This window comes from Nilaparvata lugens, chromosome 5, assembly GCF_014356525.2.
Source record: "Nilaparvata lugens isolate BPH chromosome 5, ASM1435652v1, whole genome shotgun sequence".
NCBI lineage: Eukaryota > Metazoa > Arthropoda > Insecta > Hemiptera > Delphacidae > Nilaparvata > Nilaparvata lugens.
Genome location: NC_052508.1, coordinates 45745783 through 45768598, shown reverse-complemented (window position 1 = coordinate 45768598; position 22816 = coordinate 45745783). Strand labels below are relative to the sequence as shown.

The 22816-nt window shown below is 34.8% G+C and overlaps 2 protein-coding genes across 2 annotated transcripts in view; both read right to left on the bottom strand.

The window, feature by feature from the left end:
- LOC111055891 (acyl-protein thioesterase 1) overlaps window positions 1–13064 on the bottom strand; it is a 40235-nt gene extending 27171 nt beyond the window's left edge. The window contains exons 1-4 of the mRNA XM_039428433.1: window positions 12726–13064; window positions 10984–11066; window positions 6370–6429; window positions 3783–3814 (exon numbers count right to left, since the gene is read on the bottom strand). Coding sequence (XP_039284367.1) covers window positions 3783–3814; window positions 6370–6429; window positions 10984–11025 — 134 coding nt within the window. The 5' untranslated portion in view covers window positions 11026–11066; window positions 12726–13064. The remainder of the gene's footprint in view (window positions 1–3782; window positions 3815–6369; window positions 6430–10983; window positions 11067–12725) is intronic.
- An 8552-nt stretch (window positions 13065–21616) lies between these two features.
- Window positions 21617–22816, bottom strand: LOC111055889 (tigger transposable element-derived protein 6-like). Its single transcript, XM_022343196.1, has one exon. It carries the CDS (start codon window positions 22814–22816, stop codon window positions 21617–21619), a length of 1200 nt encoding a protein of 399 aa, XP_022198888.1.

The window sequence follows — 22816 nt, the reverse complement described above, 5'->3', positions numbered from 1 at the left end:
TTTGATTTGGTAGCTACTGATAAACAGCGCAATCAAAATGATGGCGTGATTATATACATTAATAGCACAATAAATTATAGCGTTAATCAAACAACATTGGGAGATGTTTATGGATTAACGGTGGATTTTCAGATACTGAACAAGTCCTTTTCTCTCCTAGCAATTTATAGAACATTCGATATTAACATTAATTTATTTCTAGAAGAGTTGGAAAATTATTACTATGCTTTAAATTCTAATAAAAACTGCTTACTGGTAGGAGATGTTAATATAAATTTGTTCTCAGATGACCTAATCGCGAACAGGTAGGCCTACTTGAACTGTTTGGTCGGTGCTGGTCTTGTACAGTGTATAAATAAGCCAACTAGAATTGATGGTGACTCGATTTCCCTTATTGATCACATTTTCGTAAGATACGCTGATCAGGATCAGATGAAGGCGGCCGTGTTGCATACTGCAATAGCAGATAATTTCAGTATAGCTCTTAATATTTCATTTCCGGTACAAAAACCGGCTGATTCGGCTAAGACCTATACTATTGTAAATAAAGGCCTATTAGCACAGGCTCTCCAGAATGCGGATTGGGGTTCGGTAGAAAACTGTTTTGAAATAAATAATTGTTCTAGTAAATTTCATCAAATTATAAAAAACTCAGTATATTCCAGTATGAATACTAAGACGATGAAGTCAAGAAGAAAAAAATTAAAGCCATGGATAAATTCAGACCTGATTGATGCTATTAGACAAAGAGATAAATTGAGTAGGAAATTGAAGAGGCAACCATATAATAACGCTCTGAAAAATCATTATCTCACGCTTAGAAAAAATCTTACCGTTAATTTGAAAAGAACTAAACTTGAATATTATAAAAATAAACTAATGGAATTTAGAGATGATCCTAGGCGGTTCTGGGGAGTGATAAAAGAGTTGGCGGGGAAAAATATTAATAAGGATTCTTTTGTTATTAGTAAATTTCTACCAGGTATCCAGTCTGTTACAACAGCAATTTACAAGAATGTAGCTGATGAATTCAATGTTTTTTTTGCATCAGTCGGCCAAATTCTGGCTGATGCTATAGATTCTGGTGAGCCTCTTTTAGTCGATGATAGTCAACATTTGAATCAAAATCACTTTGAGTTTCAAGCTGTAACTGAAGCTGAAATTATGCATGCCATAGGTAGTCTCGGAGATGGGTCAGCTCCAGGGCATGATAATGTCTCTGCTAAGTTCCTGAAAGATAATATTGCAATTCTGATCAAGCCACTAACTCATTTAATTAATCTTAGTTTACAGTCTGGTGTGTTCTCTGAGTTCCTAAAGATGGCCAAGGTTTTCCCCCTCTTCAAATCTGGTGACCCTACCGACAAAAACAATTACTGTCCTATATCATTGCTAAGCGTTTTTTTTTTAAATTCTAGAAAAAATAGTGGAAAAACAGCTCATTTTCTATCTTAATAGGAATAAAATTCTATGTGACTGTCAGTATGGCTTCAGAAAAGATAAAAATATATCTGATGATCCATTTGACATTTGCAAAGCCATAAATGAAGGAATGAATGAAAATCGACGAATGATGCTTCTATTCCTTGACCTAAAAAAATCCTTCGATTCGGTTGATAGGAACAAATTATTGAATAAATTAAATCTAAAAAGAGTTTTCCAATAATGGGGATAGAATTTTTCAACCTTCTACCAGCCTCCTTCCGGACCATTCCTCTGCCTGTATTCCTCAGATATTTAAGAAAATGGCTCATTGAAAATCCATTCTACTCTTTAGAGGATTTCAGGACAGGGGTAGGTAGAATAAATTATTAATGTCAACTATTATATGAAATAGTTAATTATAACGTAGCCCTATTATGGGTGAACTATTGAATGCTATTGATTGATATTGTTGTCTTTATTCATTTTAAGGATTTGTTATTATTGATTTTATTATGTATTTTGACCCAATTAAGATTTCATTATGTATTGTAACTTTATAAAATATTTTGTGACGTAGCCTTATGTACTACTGTATCGCCAGGCTAAATAAATTGATTGATTGAAGATATGATAAGTGATTATATCGGACATACTATGTATTATGTGCGTTTCAATGATGGAGGCCACCACCTATTATACATCGATGCTTCTAAATTCAGAAATTTTATGTGATGAGGTTGTCTTTAATGTAATCAACATAGAACACGACTCCAACTAACTATCTCTAGGGGGTGACTGATATGGGGCGACTGCCTACAGCACTCACTTAAAAAATACATTCAGCGATGAATTCTACTTATAACCCTTTACTTATAGCATAGAAAATAGAATGATGTTCTTTACTTCGTCCTTATAGGCACCTAAGAATACTTGTTGTCAATATCCGTACAAGTTCTACTGCAGACTACAACAGGTGAGATCATCAACATATTTCCGTGTACTTTAATGTAAATAAATACGACTTGATACTTATTCGCCAATTTCTATTGATACTTACAATTTATATTCATAGATGAATTAATGATTATGAATAGAAAATAGTGCATTACTTATTATAGAAGTAACGTACGTAATTTTAATAATTGCTATTTTTATGCATTTCCATTTTGCAAATATAAATTGATTGATTGCAGCAATGAATAAAAACGGTGAGAGCACACCAGAGTTCAGGCAAAAATTGCATGAAAATTCAAAAGCAAATTTTATATAGAAAATTATAATAATCTAAGGACTAAAATTTGAACCTTCATTCAAGACGATTCACAATAAAATAGAGTTGAACAAACAATAACGGCTTTGGAAACAAGACTGGGCCGCCGAAAATAAATGGATGGACAGGTAGAACCCTTCAGTGGTCGCCTATTGTTATCAAATTTCGACTTTTTCGTGGCCTATTGTTAAGGTATCACAAATTTTCCACCCCAAGGAATTGGTGGACCAGTCTGGTTACTTAAATGCAATCTGTGAACCAGCGGTAGCCTACAGTGATTGGATAAACACACACATTACTACCCATGATAAGTACAAATCAAACTAAGACCATTAAAATTAGTGTATGAGTGATGAGACTAAACACATTACATAGATATTTTGTTCAATCTAATTGAATTTAAAAGGACGCCAGAAAATCTTAAGTTCAATAATTATCGAATTGTATGTTACTCAACTTAGTCTGTAAACAGCTTGTGAACAAGTTGGGTTCCATCAAATTGAGAAGAACCATTGAGAATAACTTACAAGTACTTGATCACTGATTCAATAATTGTAGAAACAATCGGTAGTAACAGATGTAAGGTGCTAAGCAAATAAGTAATAAATAAGTTGGTGCTCGCTACCAGCCAAAAGTAGCTTCCAGAAACGAGAAGGGACCACTAATGAGGCGGAATCAGAAGACAATAGGGTATGGTAGTCGAAAGTTGGAGGATGAACCTTTTTGAGCCTTTATTGAACAATACCCACAGTGGACAGGTAGCGCGGCCCGTCTCCTTTTCATAAACCAACTATAGTAGTTTGAATAGAAATTTGAGTAGAAACAGTACGATATGAATGAAAGTTTATATAATTAAATAATGAATAAAACCAGTGCTGATTTCCATTTTTTTTGCAAATTTGCTTTTAGTTGGGGAATAGACTAATATTTGAAGTAAGTAACTTATATCAGTTATATTGAATTGTTCAAATGCATGTTTCCTTTTCGACTTGCATTGAGAATTTGAGATTAAACCATATAAGTTAGATAAGAACTAGCCTATTCAATAGAATAATAATGAATAGGATAAATAAAAAATTAAACTTACCCGGTATCACCAAGCCCATGAAGGAAAATGATCTGAAATAGATCCAAGACTTGATTAAAAATTGAGTATTACATAGATATACAATTATTCTATCATAAAAATTATACTCTAAAACATACATAAATTAATAAAATCATCTTAAAAGTATTACAAAGATACACGATTATTCTATCATAAAACTTATAATTCACAATATACGTAAATTAATAGAACTTACAAATTCAACAGATGAATTAAACTCAATATAACGCCAGTAGAAAAGAAATTCACTACACTAAGTCCATAAAAATGAATTTCTCAAAGAAAAAGAAATTAAATTTAGAAATGGAAATAGAGTACCTATTATTTATTATTTTGACTTTACATTTAAAATAAATATTCAATAGATTGTAGAAATGATTAAGAAATGGTAATTGTAGAAATGTATTCTCCCGGGTAAAGACGAATCTCTCAGGGTGTATACATACAGAGAGCAGTCAGCCGTTCAGAGTCCCAGTCGTCTTAAATATGTAGGTCTGTATGTATATCTATATCCTCCTAAGACCGCTCTCTAATGAGTCAATAAACATTTATTATTAACTAGATTATGCCAAGTCAAGCTAAGCGGACTTTCTTCCAGCAAATCAAATTTAAGTAGATGGATTATTGATAAAGTACGGTACACCAAGTACATTTTAGTGGTTTTAACTTGGTTACATTTTTTTTAGAAACATAACACAACATATAAGAATCAGCTCAACTTAGTGCACTTTAATTTTGCAGAGATACAGAACGATACCTCCTATACTTTCTGGTGTTTTCATGAAGAAACAATTTCCACCAAAGGACACAGAAAATACCATATAGGTATTGTAATTGTTCTATTTTTATTGAAATTAAGAATGACCTTTTTCCCAACAAGCTTATGTAAACAGATGTGTAGGTACAGTTTAGGGTTATAATATTCTTTGACTTGATGTCTTTTTCCAGTCAATCCTAAGACAAAGTTACTGTTTGGCCTTTATTACAGGCCGGCAGGCTGGGAACACAACAGTCACTATTAGTGGCCGTTTTCAAAGCTAGCTGGGACATCAGTGAGACAGCAGGATAGGTGGCCGGGCTGGCGACTCATGTAGGTACCATCACATTGGATGCACTTATGTGCACGTGGATGCGTGGTCATGCACGACCAAGCGTGCAGATGAGAAACCAAGTCTAGGAAGAGCTATAGGAGCACTCACACTGAACCCGTGCACTTCAAGTGTGAGAAGCTACAGGCACGTCACAACATGTTTCTATGGCTCTTTTCAGATTTTGTTTCTCATCTATGCACTTGGTCTTACATGACCACTCGTGCACTTGCATAATTATAGTTGCATCCAATTTGATCATACCCTTATGCCGCATCCACGCAGTCGCCCAATGTGTACAAATGACGACGAGCGCCAGAGTGAGGATGGGTGGTTCGCCAGCACTCGCCTTCATTGGCCATCGCTCCGAATTTTTCCCAGCGAAGGTCAATGATGTCGAGCGCTGGCAAACAACCCAACCACACTATTGGTAAGCAATGCGTGATGTTTCTTGTTTTGTCGTCTGCTCAACTGTTTTTCTGAGTAATTGAGTTGCTATAGGCAATAGGCCTAATTATCAAGTTAATTTTTTATTGCATTTCTATAGTTTTTCTTTTAGTTGATCTCTACAGTTTATATATAATGGATCGCTCACTACCACTATCCTTGATGGTTCACTGGGACTCGTCACATTGCAGTGTAAATGTCAAGACCAACGCTTAAGCTGGCCAAATTTAGAAGATGGGTCAGCTTATTGGGCCAACTAGGCATTAGACACCAGATGGTGTTCAGATTCTTTTTATACCCCGAGATAATAAAAATTAAAATAAATTAGTTAATCATATACGAATATGCATACAGTAGATGCGTAGGCCTAAATTTGAAATCCAATAATATTCAAAAAAGAAGCTATTCAAATCCATAAATCATATCATACTCACCAATTTCAATATCGTACACCACTTCATTGAAACTTAATATCAAACATCTTGCATCTAAACATTTTATTAATAACTTACCGTACAGAATGGTAGATTAATTTTGGTTTAGTATTAGTTATTAATGAATTATAAATTTTTTATTTATTTTTTATAATATTGTAATTGCAGTTTTAGAATGAATTTATTTTGACTAGAAGTAACTTAAATTATCATGCGACGGTAAGACAGAATATTGGCGTACACGTAAACGCATTCACTGTGAGCGATGCCTCTAATAGCCTAATCATGTTATATTTTATTATAAACAATTATGAAACTCTCAGCCATGAAAGAGTTTTGCTTGAAATGATGATTTAGATAAAACCAAGGTTGCAAATGAATAGCAGAATAGAAAGGTTATGCTGCCATAAGAAAGGTTACAGCGGTTGTTCGCTTATCAGCAAATCAGACAAGTATTGTAAACTAATACATCTCTTCAATAATATATCTTAACGATAAAATAAAATAATATATCATTTAAGCAAACATTTTAAAATAAATTACTAATAATCTATAACGTAGCTTGAACATAATCTGGCTAAACGGTAAGTTACTTACAGTTGCATTGTGCTTTGTTGCTGCAGCTATCACGACTGGAGCTGAAGCCATAGTTTCCAACTATTGACAATCGGAGTAAATTAAAAATTAATAAATATGTATTTAGTCAGCAAATGAGAGACAACAATAAACTTGTAGATAGAAGCCGCTAGGCTATGTTTACATTTGTTTCTAAAGTGCAGCAAATGATGTGTTAGTTACACTGAATAATCAAGAAGCAAGTATGAACACGTGTAAAAAAATTTAGTAACAAGGTAGTGATAGAACCAATAAATATGTTGATACACTTTCAATACACCTAAAAAATTAACACACACAACACGACTGACACACACAATACGGTGATAATAGGAAAGTGACAAATGGAAGAAATGGAATTGTTATGCTCATGCGCATGACATACTGAGAATCGATGGTGCTCTCTATCGGGCACGAGATTACGAGGAAAATATTCAAGACGCGGTAAAATCAAAAATTCTGTAATGTCGAAAGTCTATAGAAATATGTTGCTTTGTTACAGTAATAATAAATTATTGTATTTCTGCTTAAATTTCTACAAAAAAATTGATTTATTGTAATCATAATTATTATTGTTTAGTCAACGTTAGATAGCCTACATATAACTAGATTTTTTGTATCCAGAATCCAGTAGTAGCGGTAACTTGACTTTTGGATACCTAATTTTTCACTTTTTAAAAGGGTTTGAATTTTAAAATTTAGCTACGAAGTTTTCTTGTTATGTTATAATATATGCATAATTCAGTTTTTCAAAAACAAACATCATACCAGTAACTCATTCCATTGATTTTTGAACCTTTTCTACGGTACGGTACGGTACGTACATTATTACAAGGATTTTTAACGTTACCGATACCTCTATAACGGTTCTTAATTTTTTTTTTACCTCTTCCAGTATTGAATTAGATATTAATTATTTTCGACAATATTAGTTCAATAGTTGGTTTTTCAAAATTTTCCATACCCACAAAAAAATCAGTTAATTTTTTTTAAACATAAATTCAACTTCAATGAATCAATCAACTTAATATATAAAAAGTAAAAAAAAAACAAAAACAGAATGTAATGTTGTAGGTACCATATTATATATTTTTGAATTTGTTTTTAAAAAATCCAAAATTTAGAGGGATTTGGTTCTCGAATAACCATATTGTTAAGTAAAATCTTTATTGATGATTCGATCTTCATCGATGTGAACTCGGATTTTGACTTGAATAGAGATACGTAGCTCTTTTGAGCTGAAAAACTTATTAAGGCAATTCAACATGACATTCACAAATGTCTTAAATACAAGAGATAATGCTTGCCTTGATAATATATTTACTAATATTAGGAGTACTGTTGTTTCAAATAAGGTTCTTCCTTTCCCGTACTCGGATCATGAGTTTCTGACCATTGAATTTGTTGAGCTTGCACATAGTAGTAATGTTAAAAAATATAATACCGAATCAAAGCTAGTAAAAACAAGACCTATGACTGCTGACAAAATAAATAAATTTAGAAATTCGTTGTATAGTACTGACTGGTCTGATATATATAGTAAAAAAGAACCAGCTAATGATTTGTTTTCATATTTCTTTTCTAAATTCTTAAGAATATTCAACTATAGCATTCCTGAAAGAGCTTGTAAAGTTTCCTACAATAGAGGCAAGCAGAATAAGAAAAACAGTTGGTACTGTTCACAGTTGGCAGCCCTAAAGCAGCGAATGTTTTTACTAATGAGTCTAAATGATAAGTTCAAAACTGCCGAAACAAAATCTGCATATATAGAATGTAGAAATAGGTATAAGAAATCAATAAAAGAAGCAAAAAAATCTATAACACTGAATACATTGAAAAATAAAAAAAACAGGTGTCAGGCTGCATGGAAAATTATAAACACAGTTGCTGATAATAATGTTAATGCTAGAAAGAGTGTTCCTCTGCATCCAGATGTTCTAAACATTTTTTTTATTCAGTCTGTTAAAGATATTCAAGACTCATTGAATGGACCAGGTAGATTGTCATTGGATCTAGAATCTGTTAAGGGACCCAGTTTGACTGCTAACTTTAATTTCTGTGAAGTGCTCCCTGAACTTGTGTCAGACATTGTCAAAGGTTTTAAATCTTCTAATAGCTGTGATATTTACGGCATGTCTGTCAACTTATTAAAGGAGGTGATAGATAGTTTTGTGAAGCCTCTTACTCATTGTCTAAATAAATGCTTAGCGGAAGGAGTATTTCCAGAGGAGCTCAAGAAGTCGAGGGTGGTGCCTATTTACAAAAAGGGTGATAGAGATTGTCCAAGTAGTTATAGACAAATATCTATTGTACCTGTCCTAGCAAAAATAGGTACTTGAAACTATAGTATATAATCAACTGTCTGAACATTTTGAGCATTTAATATCATAGCACCTTCTCAATTTGGCTTTAGGAAAAATAAATCTACTGTAGATCCTCTTCTCAAATTAACTAAGAGTTTATTGCAAGCATTTGAACAGGGAAACTATGCTCTGGCCACCTTCTGTGACATAAGTAAAGGGATTCGACTGTGTTGATCATACGATTCTTTTGGAAAAGATGAGCTATTATGGAACAGGTCAGAATGCTCTCAAATTTTTAAAGTCCTACCTAATGAATCGTAGTCAACTAGTAACTGTAGGTAGCATTAGCAACAAGTCGTCGTTGTTGAAGGTTGAGTCGGGTGTGCCACAAGGCTCGACACTTGGTCCTTTCTTATTTTTGGTTGAGATCAATGACATTTCAGCTTTCGTTAAGACTGATACAATTTTGTATGCAGATGATACCACTTTCTTTAACCTGAACAGTGATCTGAAAATTCTGAGCCAGGAAAGCAAACAGACTATGGAAAAAGCATCTCTATGGTTCAATGCAAATAGCTTTGTTCTTAATAACAGTAAAACTGAACAACTTAATTTTAACTTAAAAAGAGGACCTCCAGTGGATAATCCAGCAAGTGTGAAATTTTTTGGGATTCATATGGACTCAAAGCTCACATGGGAGCCACATATCAAATATGTCAGCTCAAAGCTCAGCAGAGTAATTCATTTGCTCAGAAGTCTATCCGGTGTAGTACCTATGAAATATTTAAGAACGGCCTATTTTGCTTTCTTTCATAGTATAATATCTTATGGCCTCATCCTTTGGGGTGATTCTTCTCAGATCAATGATGTTCTACTCATTCAAAAGAAAGCTTTAAGAATTATAACTAACTCATCATATCTTGAGCATTGCAAACCATTGTTCATTAATCAAAAAATTCCAACTGTGATAAACTTGTATGTATAATATTATGTCCTCATTTATACCCGTAGGAACCTATCCTGTTTGCAGTTAAGAAGTGATGCTCATTCAATTAACACTAGATACAGAAATCACATTGATATACAGCACCAAAGACTGACAAAATCTCTTAATAGTTTTGAGATCACAGGACAAAAACTGTTCAACAAACTGCCTTCCCATTTACATAATGTGTCACAAAAGATATTTAAACAAAAGATATATAGTTGGCTAGTATTAAATCCGTTTTATAAATTGACTGAATTTGATGAGTGCCTAGTAAATATATGTTAGTAAATAATTAGTACCTGTCTATAAGTGTTGGTTAGTCTGATTATCTTGTTATCTAAATTCAACTTCTCTTCATCACTCAACTGTGATACTATAGTAGAAACGTCCAAATGTATTTATTGTTGTTGTTATTCTATTTGTTAATATTAATCATCATTACATGAGCATTGTGTATATACTACTGTAGAAGTGTGTGACTTGAACTTAATTGACTGAATTTGATGAGTGCCTAGTAAATATATGTTAGTAAATAATTAGTACCTGTCTATAAGTGTTGGTTAGTCTGATTATCTTGTTATCTAAATTCAACTTCTCTTCATCACTCAACTGTGATACTATAGTAGAAACGTCCAAATGTATTTATTGTTGTTGTTATTCTATTTGTTAATATTAATCATCATTACATGAGCATTGTGTATATACTACTGTAGAAGTGTGTGACTTGAACTTATTGTTGTTATGTTATATATTGACGTTGTCTATGCTGTAAAGGCTTTTCGACAATAAAATTTTATTTATTTATTATTTTATTTAATTTTCAAAAGTCTTATAGAAAGATTTTATTTTGTTTTATTTATCCTTTACCACTTCCTGCTAAATTCTTTATATAGAATTTAGTGTGTTATAATGGCTTATATGTATAATACTGGAGCTACAGTATTATAAAATAGAAAAACCAGCGTATTGTATGGAAATATATATTTTGATGATTTTTTCTTTTAATTTTATTATTCCATTGTGTCATTCACAATTGGAATAATGTTTTACTAAAGTTGAGAGAAAATGTATCAAAGCAAAATTAAAGGGATGATTATAATTTAAATATATTTTTTATAATGATTCGTGTAGAGTTTTATTTTTCTTACAATACATTGTTTCATTTCGGTCATTACTCTGACATCACTTTTATCATTCTGTATGATACTGCAAAATAGGTCATTAGTTTTCATCACCATTTTGATGAAAAATTGTTCTGTAGTTTATGGAAAAGTTTAATACATAATACGGAAACTAAATATTTACCCAAAACAGATAGAGGAACTTTAGCAATCCACCAGCTTCCATTCCATAAAGTGGGATGAAAGAGCCTGTTGTTGACGAATATCCTAAAAAATAGATTGCACGTTGAATATGTAAATAAAATTATATGAAAAAACTTGCAATTAATGAATGACTGTCGAATTTAATATCATAGAATATTGTGAGGTATCCTATTTTTCTTCTGATCTTCTCATCTACCCAAATCTCAGAAATAAATCTGTTTTCCTCTCCCCAATTTCAATTATAATAAGGTGTACATATTAATGATGAATTAATTTCAGTCCTCTGTAAAGAATTTGTCAACTCTTACTAGCGGGACCATTTCCTAAGAGACAAAGAATGACACTGTTTTTATAAAAGAAGAATATGTTACCGTGGTGTCGAGTGCAGCTTCAGTATCTTGAAACCGTTGATGAGTGTGAGTGATGAGGACTGGTCGGTTTTTGGTTCAGAGAACGAGTTGCATTTTGGAGTGTCCTAATTGGGGTCCTTGACTCCAAACACGATTTCAAGGTTGTTGTGAAGAGATTGTGTCACTGTTGCTTTCAAGGTACACGGCACACGTTATTTTAATTGATTTCAAAGGAAGCGGTTGGCTCTGTGGTCGCACTGATATGTTATCGTTCAGAGAACTTCGAGAGACATGCGCGTCTACTGCTAGGGCGGGTGACCATTTGAGGAGTCGACTCCCCTAAATAGAATTAAAATTATATTTAATTTCCAACTAGACTAATTTTAAATTGAACCAACAGTGGTTAATTTCTCATCAACATCCCGAGGCACGCACAAAGCCTGGAACTTATGTAAGTTAGAGTGTGGGCATCACCCTTAGCAGAGCATTGTGAAAAATTTAGGCTATACGGTAATTATTCTGTTATATCTTGAATTATTTGTGTTTATTTCACTGATAGATAGTAATACCTGTCAACCTGTCATAATGTATATTATCAGCAAATCCTACAAAAACCATATTTATAATATAAGAAAACGAGGCAAATAAATGAATACATTTCATAAAAAAAACTCTGACAACAATAATGTTAAACATTAAGTTAATTAGGATAACATACAGAAACATATTTGCAGAAATATTTTAGAATGCAAGAGTTATCAACTAATTCATTTTATTTGAAGGTGTATTCTCCAAAAATCTCAATTCGATCAATTCTGTGGTAATGGCATATTTTAATAATTTTCCTCAATAGATAGTCTAAATTCTATTTCAGACACTAAAATTGAATTTGTGTTATACGGTATAAAATGTAATTGAATTTTAATTTACAATAATCAACGATCAACTCTTTAGTCTGACGACAACTTACATTGAACTTGTATTAGTACCTACTACTACTATATTCACAATAATATTAATGTAGATAAAATGACTATCACTTCACAAATAGATGAATAAAAAATTTTCCAGTTAAAACAACCATATCAGATATATATTCATAATAAGTTAGTGAAAGTATATTATTAAATTATTTTAATAATTATTATTACACACAAATATTATAAGAGAAATTGTAGCCTACATGTATGAGATCGATAAGAAATTGATGGATAAGAAAGAATTTCGCTGTTTATCACAATATTGTAAAAGAGATAGGTCGGTCGATAGCCTATATCTATCATATTCCAAATGAATTAATGATCTGATACCGCAATTAACAAAGAACAAACAGATAAGAAATTGTTTGATAAGAAAGAATATGATCACTGACCCAGACTGCTGCAGACCTGTTCACTTACTGACTGGTGAATGGTAATGGTCAGCAGAACTTGTCAATAATAGCTGCTGCTCCAGAAGCTGTGACGTTGTAACGTGTAATTCTACCAACAATCAACAATCTACTTTACTAATCTACTCTCTAATCTACGCTACTACTGACTACTGACCCGCTTACAAATTGTACATGAGTATAGTAATACCGAAAGCTATACATTAGTACCGGCTTCCTATATAGATATAGCCCGGAGGCAGGCCTCAGGTGGTCAACAATAAAAGGCACGCGTCTTATGTCATACCTACCACTTTTTTCCAGTCTGTATAATACCTATCTGAAGGAATTCCAGCTGCTTGCAAACTAGAAATAGTGTTAGCTCCCACCTGCAATCATAAGGCTGATGTGGGATGGTCAAGATTCTTGCAATACTTACCTTATTGTTACATAAAGAACTTAGCCAACGATTATAGTATTGAAAGAAGTTTAAAGGAATACTCTATACCCGCTATAATTCTGCATAAAAATGTTCTCTTCTCAGGATTGATATTTCCATAGAAAAAGATTAATCCTCTGAATTTTACATTGCAATTTTCCTTGAAGGAAATATAAGCTATAATTTGTAAGAATAAAAAGCAAACAATTATTTTATAGTTTTCATTTCACATCTCAGCAAATACCTTACAATTAGAATAAGTTCTAACAATTCCAATCACGAATTTTAAGATCCATTTTACAAGAAATGTATGTGTACTATCGGTTTTGGTACCAACCCAATTTATTTTGATTTGAAGACTGAGTATGGGCGTCATCCTATTCTCTTGATTAATAGTTATACCGTGTAGATAAATATTTTATTACACATCATATATACACAAGAGCTTCGATCGGCGCATTTAAGCATGGTTTAGAAGAGAAAATTATTGTGTTTTCTATTTAAAAAAATGAATAGAAGACCCATATATTAAAAAAAGCAAATTTTTATTTTTTCAATGAAATTTGTATTTATGAGAGGATCGTCTCCACGTCGGTCATTGGGCGCCCAAAGCAAAAAATCACTGAGCGCAATTCGTTCATTATATTAGGGCGAAGCCTTACGAGGAGTTTTTCAGAATTCAGACGAGTCGACAAGGCAGGAAGATCTCCGAATGGCTGATTCTCGATCAGCCAGCTTCCCGTACGCCAACCAAATCAGCCAATTGGCGAGCTTCCTGCCCTGTCGACTCGTCTGTAAACGCCTGAAAAAACGCTTCGTATGGCTTGGCCCTTATATAAGGTGAGGTGATCTCCAGACGAGTCGACAGGGCAGGAAGCTCTCCGATTGGCTGATTATCAGCAGCTGATAGGGTTGGCGTTCGGGAATCAGCTGAAAATCAGTCAATCGTACATCTTTCTGTCCTGCCAAGTGCCAACTCGTCTGAAAACGCCTCAAAAAAACTTCGTATGGCTTGGCCCTATAAATAAATAAAATAATTTATTGTCAAAAACATAAAAATGTCATAACAATGTCATCATCTTACATCAATATCACATTTCATTTTCATTTTTTAATCTATTTTATTTTTAAAATCAATCGCCTAGCACTCTCAAGTAATAAAAAAACAAACATTCACACAAATAACTTTCAAAATTGAATTTCGAAAAACTCATCTACCTTATATAAACATTTTCCAACGAGCAAATTCTTTATAACCAGTTTAAAACTCTCATAGTAAATTATACTCTTATCTCTTTAGGGAGAGCATTAAAAAGTTTTATAGACATGTATTGCCAATTCTTTTGCGATCCTGCATACTGACAATATTGACTCTAATATTATTTCTATGCCTAATTCTATAACTATGTAGGCTACATTACTGTTCAACACACATTCACTAATATTTTTTTCATTGATGTTAGGCATGCCAGTACCTATATATACAATAATGGCACTGTCAACAGTCCCATACTTACAAATAAATCTCTGCATGGAGAGAGAGGGGCCTTCTCACATATTATTCTCAAGGCCTTTTTTAAAGCTTGAACAATACATGTGAGGATGAGGAATTTGTTGATTTTTTTTTTGAAATCCCATTGCAATCTAGTCTAAAAAGACTAATGAGCAATTTTTTCCTAATATAATAATGGGTTAGATATTGAAAGATATAGGTAGTTCTCACCAGGACTACTACTTCTAGCAACTAACTTGGAATTAACAATTTATATATATATATAAATAAAGTATCATGTATTATAATATACACATTCACACTATCAACACTGCTCTGCTTTTGACATTTTCACTCCACAACATCACACAACTCGAAGGGTTTGGTCCGCTTCAATCTGCGCAGCATATGTGTGTTGTCAAGTAGCTGAGCGACTTCTTCATTTTCATGCCGTTGGATCCTGTCTGCATGCTTGCGTGCGAAGCGCCCAATCTCTGTTGCAACGAACTCCACCTCCAGGTCTCTGTGAATGTCGGCGTTTCGGCTGAATCTTGGAGCATCGACGATGTTCCTCAAAACTTTGTTCTGGAATCGTTGGATTACATCGACGTTGCTCTTGCTGGCACAGCCCCAGAGTTGGATTCCATACATCCATATTGGTTTCAGGATTTGCTTATAGATGAGGATCTTGTTGTAAGTTGAAAGAGCAGAATTTCGGCCTATCAACCAGTATATTTTTCTATATCTGATACCTAGTTCTTCTCTCTCTTCTTCACATGTGCTTTCCAACGCAACCTTGCATCCAGAGTCATGCCTAGGTATTTGGCCTCGTTAGCAAATGGAACAGGTTTCCCATTGATGGCTAGGGGAATTTGCTCACATTTTCTGTTTGTGAAGTTGACTTGGACAGACTTGGTCTCATTCACTTTGATTTTCCACAGTTTAGCCCAACTGGAGATTTCATCAGCAGCATCTTGAAGTTTCCTCATAGATTCCTGACTGTTGTCGCCCAGAGTTAGTACAGCCGTGTCATCAGCAAAATGTTGCCACTGTATCATTTTCCAACTCAGGCAGATCGCTAGTAAACAGTAGATATAGAATTGGCCCAAGAACACTACCTTGAGGTACTCCTGCTCCAATTTCTTTTAGCTCTGAATAGGCGTATTCAACTGGAAGCATAGTTCTCAATTTTGCTAATAGGCCTCTATGCCACACCTTATCAAATGCTTGGGCAACATCCAGGAATACTGCACTACAAATTTTCTTCTCTTCAAGAGCCATCTCAATTAAATTGGTGATTCTGTGGACGTGCTCTATGGTGGTGTGTTTCTCTCTAAATCCAAATTGATGTTTTGGTATCAACTTCTTACTCTCTATAATTGGCTTTAATCTTTTCAAGAGCAGTTTTTCAAATAGTTTTGAGATTATGGGTAAGAGAGAGATTGGCCTGTAAGATGTAACATCATGTGGTGCTTTTCCAGGTTTTAAAATCATGATGACTTCTGCAACTTTCCAGTAATCTGGGACATATCTCAGCCTAAAAGATGTATTTATGAGGAATGTAAGCTTCAAGAGAGCCTTCCTTGGAAGCTGTTTCAATACATCTCCAGTTATGAGATCAAACCCTGGTGCCTTCCCGGTTTTGATGCTACTCTTGATCATATTTTCCACTTCAATTACAGTGACTGGTGTGATCCTCGCTGATTCTTGAACAGTATGTGGCAGATGTTCATCATCATCATAGCTGTCATCAGTTTTAAAGATGTTCTCCAGATGATTTGCAAACCTAGCTGATTTTTGTTTATTGTCTCTAGCCCATGTACCATCCACATTTTTAATGGGTGCATTTCGGCTTGAAGTCTTTTTAATGCACTTTGTAGCTTTCCAGGGAGTAGTCAGTACTTTTTTCATTAGTCAGCTCAGTGAGATACTTGGAAAATGTTTCATTTTTTAGATTTTTTATTTTCTTCTGAGCTGCTGGGATAAATTGTTCATCACAGTCTTGTCTCTTGGATCCCTAGTGTTTTGCCATTTTCTTCTTGCTCTTCTCTTCTGTAATAGAAGATTTTTTATTTCAGAAGGATAGTTGTTGCCTTGAGTCCTCCTTTTTATTTCTGGTGTACTTGCCCAGGCTGCTTGCTGAATGGAGGTTACAAATTTCTCAATTTCTGCTTCAAGCTGATCTTCACCTCTAAGCTGTACATTGAGATCTATGCTTTCCTCCAGTATGAGTCTGAATTGTTCCCAGTTTGTGTATCTATTGCAGAGAAATGGAGATGGTTCTCGTTCTATTACACTCTCGCTTAGTGTGAGTATAATTGGTGAGTGATCTGATGTCAAGTCACAGCTGTCTTCAATTTTGATGTAGTTTGTGGAGAAGTCCTTGATGATGAAAAAGTCTATGAGATCTGGAATTTTTCCTATGTCTGTTGGCCAGTATGTTGAGTTTCCAGTTGATATTGCTTCACATTTGAATTGCTGAATTGCACTAAACAGTTCTCGACCCTTTGTGGTGGTTATCCTGGAGCCCCAATGGATATTTTTAGCATTGAAGTCTCCTCCTACGATGAACCTTCTTCCAAGATGTTTGAAGAATTCTACGTAGTCTCGATGTTTTAGTGCATGTCTTGGAGGGCTATATATTGCTGCTAATGACATTTTGCATCCTTTGAGCTCCAGTGATACAACAGAAGCTTGAATTTCATCTGTTTGGTATTCCTTTTCTTCAGTGTGTTGTATTGTTTCTCTCACGATCACTGTACTACCTCCCCTTGCTGAATTATTTGGATGTGTAGTATGGTATGTTCTATAGCCTCTGAGTTTGAAATAGGATTGGTATGTCATGTGTGTTTCTGAAATAAGGCAGATGTCTATTTTGTCGTTATGGAGTACTAATTCTAGTTCTTGCTTCTTCTGGAGAATGCCATTGGCATTCCATGCCATAATTTTCAGTGTGTGGTTCATTGCTTCCTTCTGCTCCCAGCCGGGTTGGTGCTGCTTTCCAGTTTCTGTAACCTTTTTTCAAAGGAGGATAATAGTGCTTCTTGCTTTTCCAGCTTGGTTAGTATCAGCTGTAAAGTTTGTAGCACTCCGTCCTCTTGATTATTTTTGTTCATCTTCTTATCGAGACCTTTTTTTGTAGTATCAGCATATGATAAGGGTTTATCGAATGCTGACAATCTCGTAGTTTCTATTTCGGTGGAAGAAACAGGTATGCGTTGAGTTGAATGCTCCTTGCGCGAATCCACTTGCTTGATTGGTCCTGAATGGGGCTTCATATTTTTGCTTCGAATCTTCTGCAGTTCGACAGCAACACTGCACCCACGTTAGCTTGCTGGATGATTTTCACCACAATGAATACATTTCGGCTTTTCTCCAGCTGCCTTTGTGCAATCCTTCAAGCTGTGTTTACCAGCACATTTGACACAACGAAACTCTTTAAAGCAATATTTTTGGGTGTGTCCATAAGCTTGGCATCTTTTGCATTGAGCAATGAGCTTTGATTTCTTCATTGCCTCTATTTCTACCTTGCATCCCATTATGTTGGTGATTTTGTAAATTTTATTTACATCTTCTCCTGCTTCAAACTTAAGCATGAACATATCTAGGGGCTCTTTAGTTCTCCATTTAAGCTTTATGCTTGCGTTCAGAATTTTGAACCCTTTATCTTTGAGGTCCTCCACAATACTCTCTGCTTCACATGAGTGATGTAGCTTCTTAGCCATAACTCTGATTGGCCTTGATTGCTTGTTCTCATAAGAATGCCAAGTAAACTTCTCTTTATTCAACTCCTTTGTGAGCAATCTATAATCCTCCTCATTTACTAAGTTAATTTTGAAACTGTCCACTCCAAGTAGTTTCACACTGAAATTACGACTTGGCAGTAACTTAACTAACTTTTCATGGAAGTTATTGTATGATTTAATGCCATCCACTATTACTGGTGGTAATGGAGGACTCTTTTTGACTTTGTGTTGCTGTACTGACTCACCCTTATTGGTTGTTTTTTCTTCTGATGGAGGGGTAAGCGAAGTATTCAGCTTCCTCTTCTTAGATCTCCCATTTTTCACTCTCACCCATTCCATCTCCTTGGCAAGTTCCTCCTCATCTGTGCAGTAATCTGTACTACGCGATGTATTTTTAACTGTAGCAGATTTTTCACTCTTGAGTTGATTTTTCCTCATATTGGAGTTGATTGATGTTGATCAGAATTACTACTCTTAACAACTTTCAAATTGTTGGAAGATGCAGGGACCGAGTTGACGTTACAGCTCTCCAACTGACACAGCTTAATTTGAAGTTCTTCTAGTTTCTTTTCAATCATGTTGTTTTTTCTTTCTGCTGCCCGCATCCTATTATCAGCTTCTTTCCATGCATTATACAGTATTTGCTCTGCAGGAGTTTTAAGCTGGTCTGGTTGAATGAATTTTACTGGAGATGAATCTCCTTCATTCATGGTGATTGTTGGTGGTGGTGATGAATTGCAGATATCTTCAACTTCTTCAAATTCTGGAACTAAGAAAGTCGAAGGCTTAACTAGTTTCCATTCCTTTCCATTCATTCTGGTTGATATTATAATTATTACGACGGCTCAGCAGTTCTTTTTCGCCAGTTCGTTTTTCGCGAGGTGACCGACCGCGGCAGGCGACGCGAACGCACGGACGCGAGCGCGCACACGCGTACTACTTCCACTCACAGCCGGCTCTATTTTTCTAGCGTAAGCAAATCTATTGTTCTATTGAATATATAGAACGACACTAAACTACACTAAACGACACTACTATAACTATGTATAATATTGCTGAAATACTATTAAACACTCTCTACATGTTACCGCTTCGGTGTCTAACCGCTGACTCATTTGTTGAATGCCATAAATTAGATGGCTATGAATATACACAAAGTACACATTCATTAATACTGAGGTATCAACAATTTGGCTCAGTCTCCGAAGAAGATAGATGCCTTTGTTAACTCATTTTGAAATGTGTCTAACATGCTCATTCCATATGTTAAATTTGTGTCAAGCATCATTCCTAAAAATTTCATAGATGTTATTTCTGTTGTACTCCTATCAAAGCTCAATTTCATGTCAATTGTTTTGTCAACGTTCAAGCTCAAATTATTAGCCGCACACCAATAATTTATCATTGAGGTATTTTCAGTGAGCATTACCTGTAAATTTTCCTTGCTCTTATCATCCATTTTAAGTCCTAAATCATCTGCGTACAAATAAGAAATGCCATTTCTATTACATACATTTATCGAACTAGGCAAGTCATTGATATAAATTACAGTATAAATAAGAGTGGTCCTAGGATAGAGCCTTGTGGAACACCAGATTGATAGCCATTTTACCCCTTGAGAATTCTGAATTTTTGAATAGGGGTAATAGTCCAGTCAACGAAATATTATAGAGGGAAAAGTTTGGAACACAATTTTAAACTCCACAGCTCTTTCAAGGATAGTGAGAGGATTAACATATCAAAAGTCCTCACCCCTACCCCCTGTGCTAAAGGGGTGGGGGTGGTTTGAAAGTACCATTTTTTCATTTTTCACATATATCTCGGAAACTATGGATCTTATAAACATCTCTTATCCCACTTTTCCCCCCACTACACTCCATCCGATGAAAATGCCCAGGAATTGTGCATGCAGCATGCTATAAATACACCTTGTCCACCATCCCTGTTATCATTATATATATTATTCATTAGTTGTCATCGGGAGTGGGATCCGATTATCGGAATAACGATGTAGGATGAGTTTTTATTAAAAATTTTTAAGATTTTAAATCTATAAAAAAATACATTTTGGGCAAAGAATTACCGTAGGCCTACTGGTAATAAGATATCTGGGTAACTTCGATATTTCCAAACATCGATGTAACATTATCGACTTCTTGTTTCTCATTCCTCGATTAAAATTGATATGATATCAATATTCATTAGTCGATTGTAGGGGAAGGGTGGGTAAAGTGGCTACTCTTTTATTTTGTTGGCTTTTCAATAAGTTTATGATTGTTGACAGTAATGAAACTCATGTCTTAATTTGCTTATACTATTTAGGTTCCAAGTAAACATGTGTTATATCTGAAATTTCATTAATCATCTGATTTCAGATGGCCACAACCTGGCCGCTTTACCCGCCTCCAAAATCCAAGCATGAAAGTGTTAAATTAGTTCGAAAAAGAATACTTATTACAATACTCCATTCATATTTATTGTTTATTTTAATAATTTTACAATATAATAATTATAGCTTTATACCATTAAATTGCCTATTCTTGAAGTATTTCTTTAACTTTAACTCCTGTCGAATATCATCTTCAGTTGTGAGAAACTCTTCTCCCTGTTTGAGGCTGGCACAAAAATCTTCTGCTTGCTGTAGAAGATCTTGACTGTCAATATTTTCTGAATCTAATGACTCAGTATGAAGTTCTTGGCTTGGCTTTTTTGAAGTCCTTTTGTCATCAATTTCTGCTGAAGGCATCTCATGGTCCTCACTTTCTGAAGGAATGTTTTGATCTTCATTCTCAGAAGGCATCCACTCTTCAACATTCTCGTCTTCTGATGTAGAATAAATTCTCTTCTTCCTTTCATTCTTCAATTTTTTTTTGGTGATTGATTTTCTTGTTTCCGGGTTTTTTGATTTGCCTACATTTCTAGAAACTGCTCCATTTTCCTTCTGTTTTGGCACAATATTTCTCTTTTCATTCCTTTTCTGGATCTTTTTATTGACATTCTCCTGTCTCTTCTGCATCTCCTCCAATAACTCATTTTTGTAAGGACTTCCTGTTATGTCTGCTGTCTTTCCTTTTTTCTGTTTTGCCTTTTTTGCACAATCTGGGATTTTTTTGGAAGAGGCAAAATTTCTCTAGGAGAAACATTAAATGAGCTTCTATTCATATCTTCATTCACACCACTAGGTCCAGAATCTTCTTTTGTTTCTTGATTTTCTTCTTTATCTTCCATAATTTGGGATGTCAGTCACATCAGCTGGTAGAAAGTCATAATCATGGTAAACATCTGAATTGAATGGGAAAATTCCACATTTTCGGAAACCATTGATGGCTGTTGAGGGCACAGCTGCTCTCAAAAAAGATTCACCAAGGAGTCTGCTGATTTGAAACTGTGTGATGGCTCGTCCAGGGTTATTCCTCAGAAACTTTTCACACTCTTGAATGTAATATGCCTTGAAGGGTGCCATGAAGGATACATCCAGAGGCTGCAGTTTGTGGCTACAATGGGGAGGCAAGCATATCACAGTCGTGTGATTTTCTCTGGCCATGTTGATGAAATCAATATTCTTAGTGTGTGTGGCATGATGCCAGTCCAATATGAGGAGCACCGGTGACTCTGCTGAAGGCTTTGAATGATTCAGAAAGTGTTCAAACCATTTTAAAAAAATATCTGCTTGCATCCAGCCACTTTGAGTGCATGCAAATTCTGAGCCAGGAGGAGCTCCATCTGTCAGCTCTGCTTTCATATTTTTCCTGGGAAATATTATAAAAGGAGGTATGAAAGTTCCCCCAGCAGACATGCATACTTCGAAGGTTGAGAGTAGACCTCTATCAGCAGAAGTGATTGCTCCCACCTGCCGCCTGCCTTTTAAAGCAAAAACTTTTGTACTTCTACTTTGAACGGTTAAAAGTCCTGTTTCATCGCAGTTGTAAATTCTATGAGCAGGAAACGAATGATTGTCTAGAACAGTCTTTAAAATGTCAAAGAATTTGCACACATTCACTTTGTTGAATCCTTGAGCTCTTGCTAGGGATGTTGCTTCAGGTGTCCTCAGGCTGATTGAAGGATGCCTCTTCTTAAAACCGGCTACCCAATCCTTGCCAGCCATCTTCTTCTCATGGTTGAATGTGTGTGGAATCTTATTTTTTTCTGCAAGGCTGTAGGCAGCACACCGTAGTTCATTTTTCCTCCGTTGTTCCTCACTGAAAACATTTCTATATTTGCCCAGAACCTTCTTGCTTTCAACTGCATAGACATTTTTGTCAAGCACTCTACGTTTGAGAGTATTCCTTGGTACATTGAACCGCTTTGCAGCTGTTGCAAATGGCATTTTTTCTCTCTTCACAGCCAGTATTGCTTGTTTCATGGACTCCAAATCCCATGACTGCTGGTCAGTCTTTCTCTTATAATGAGATGGCAT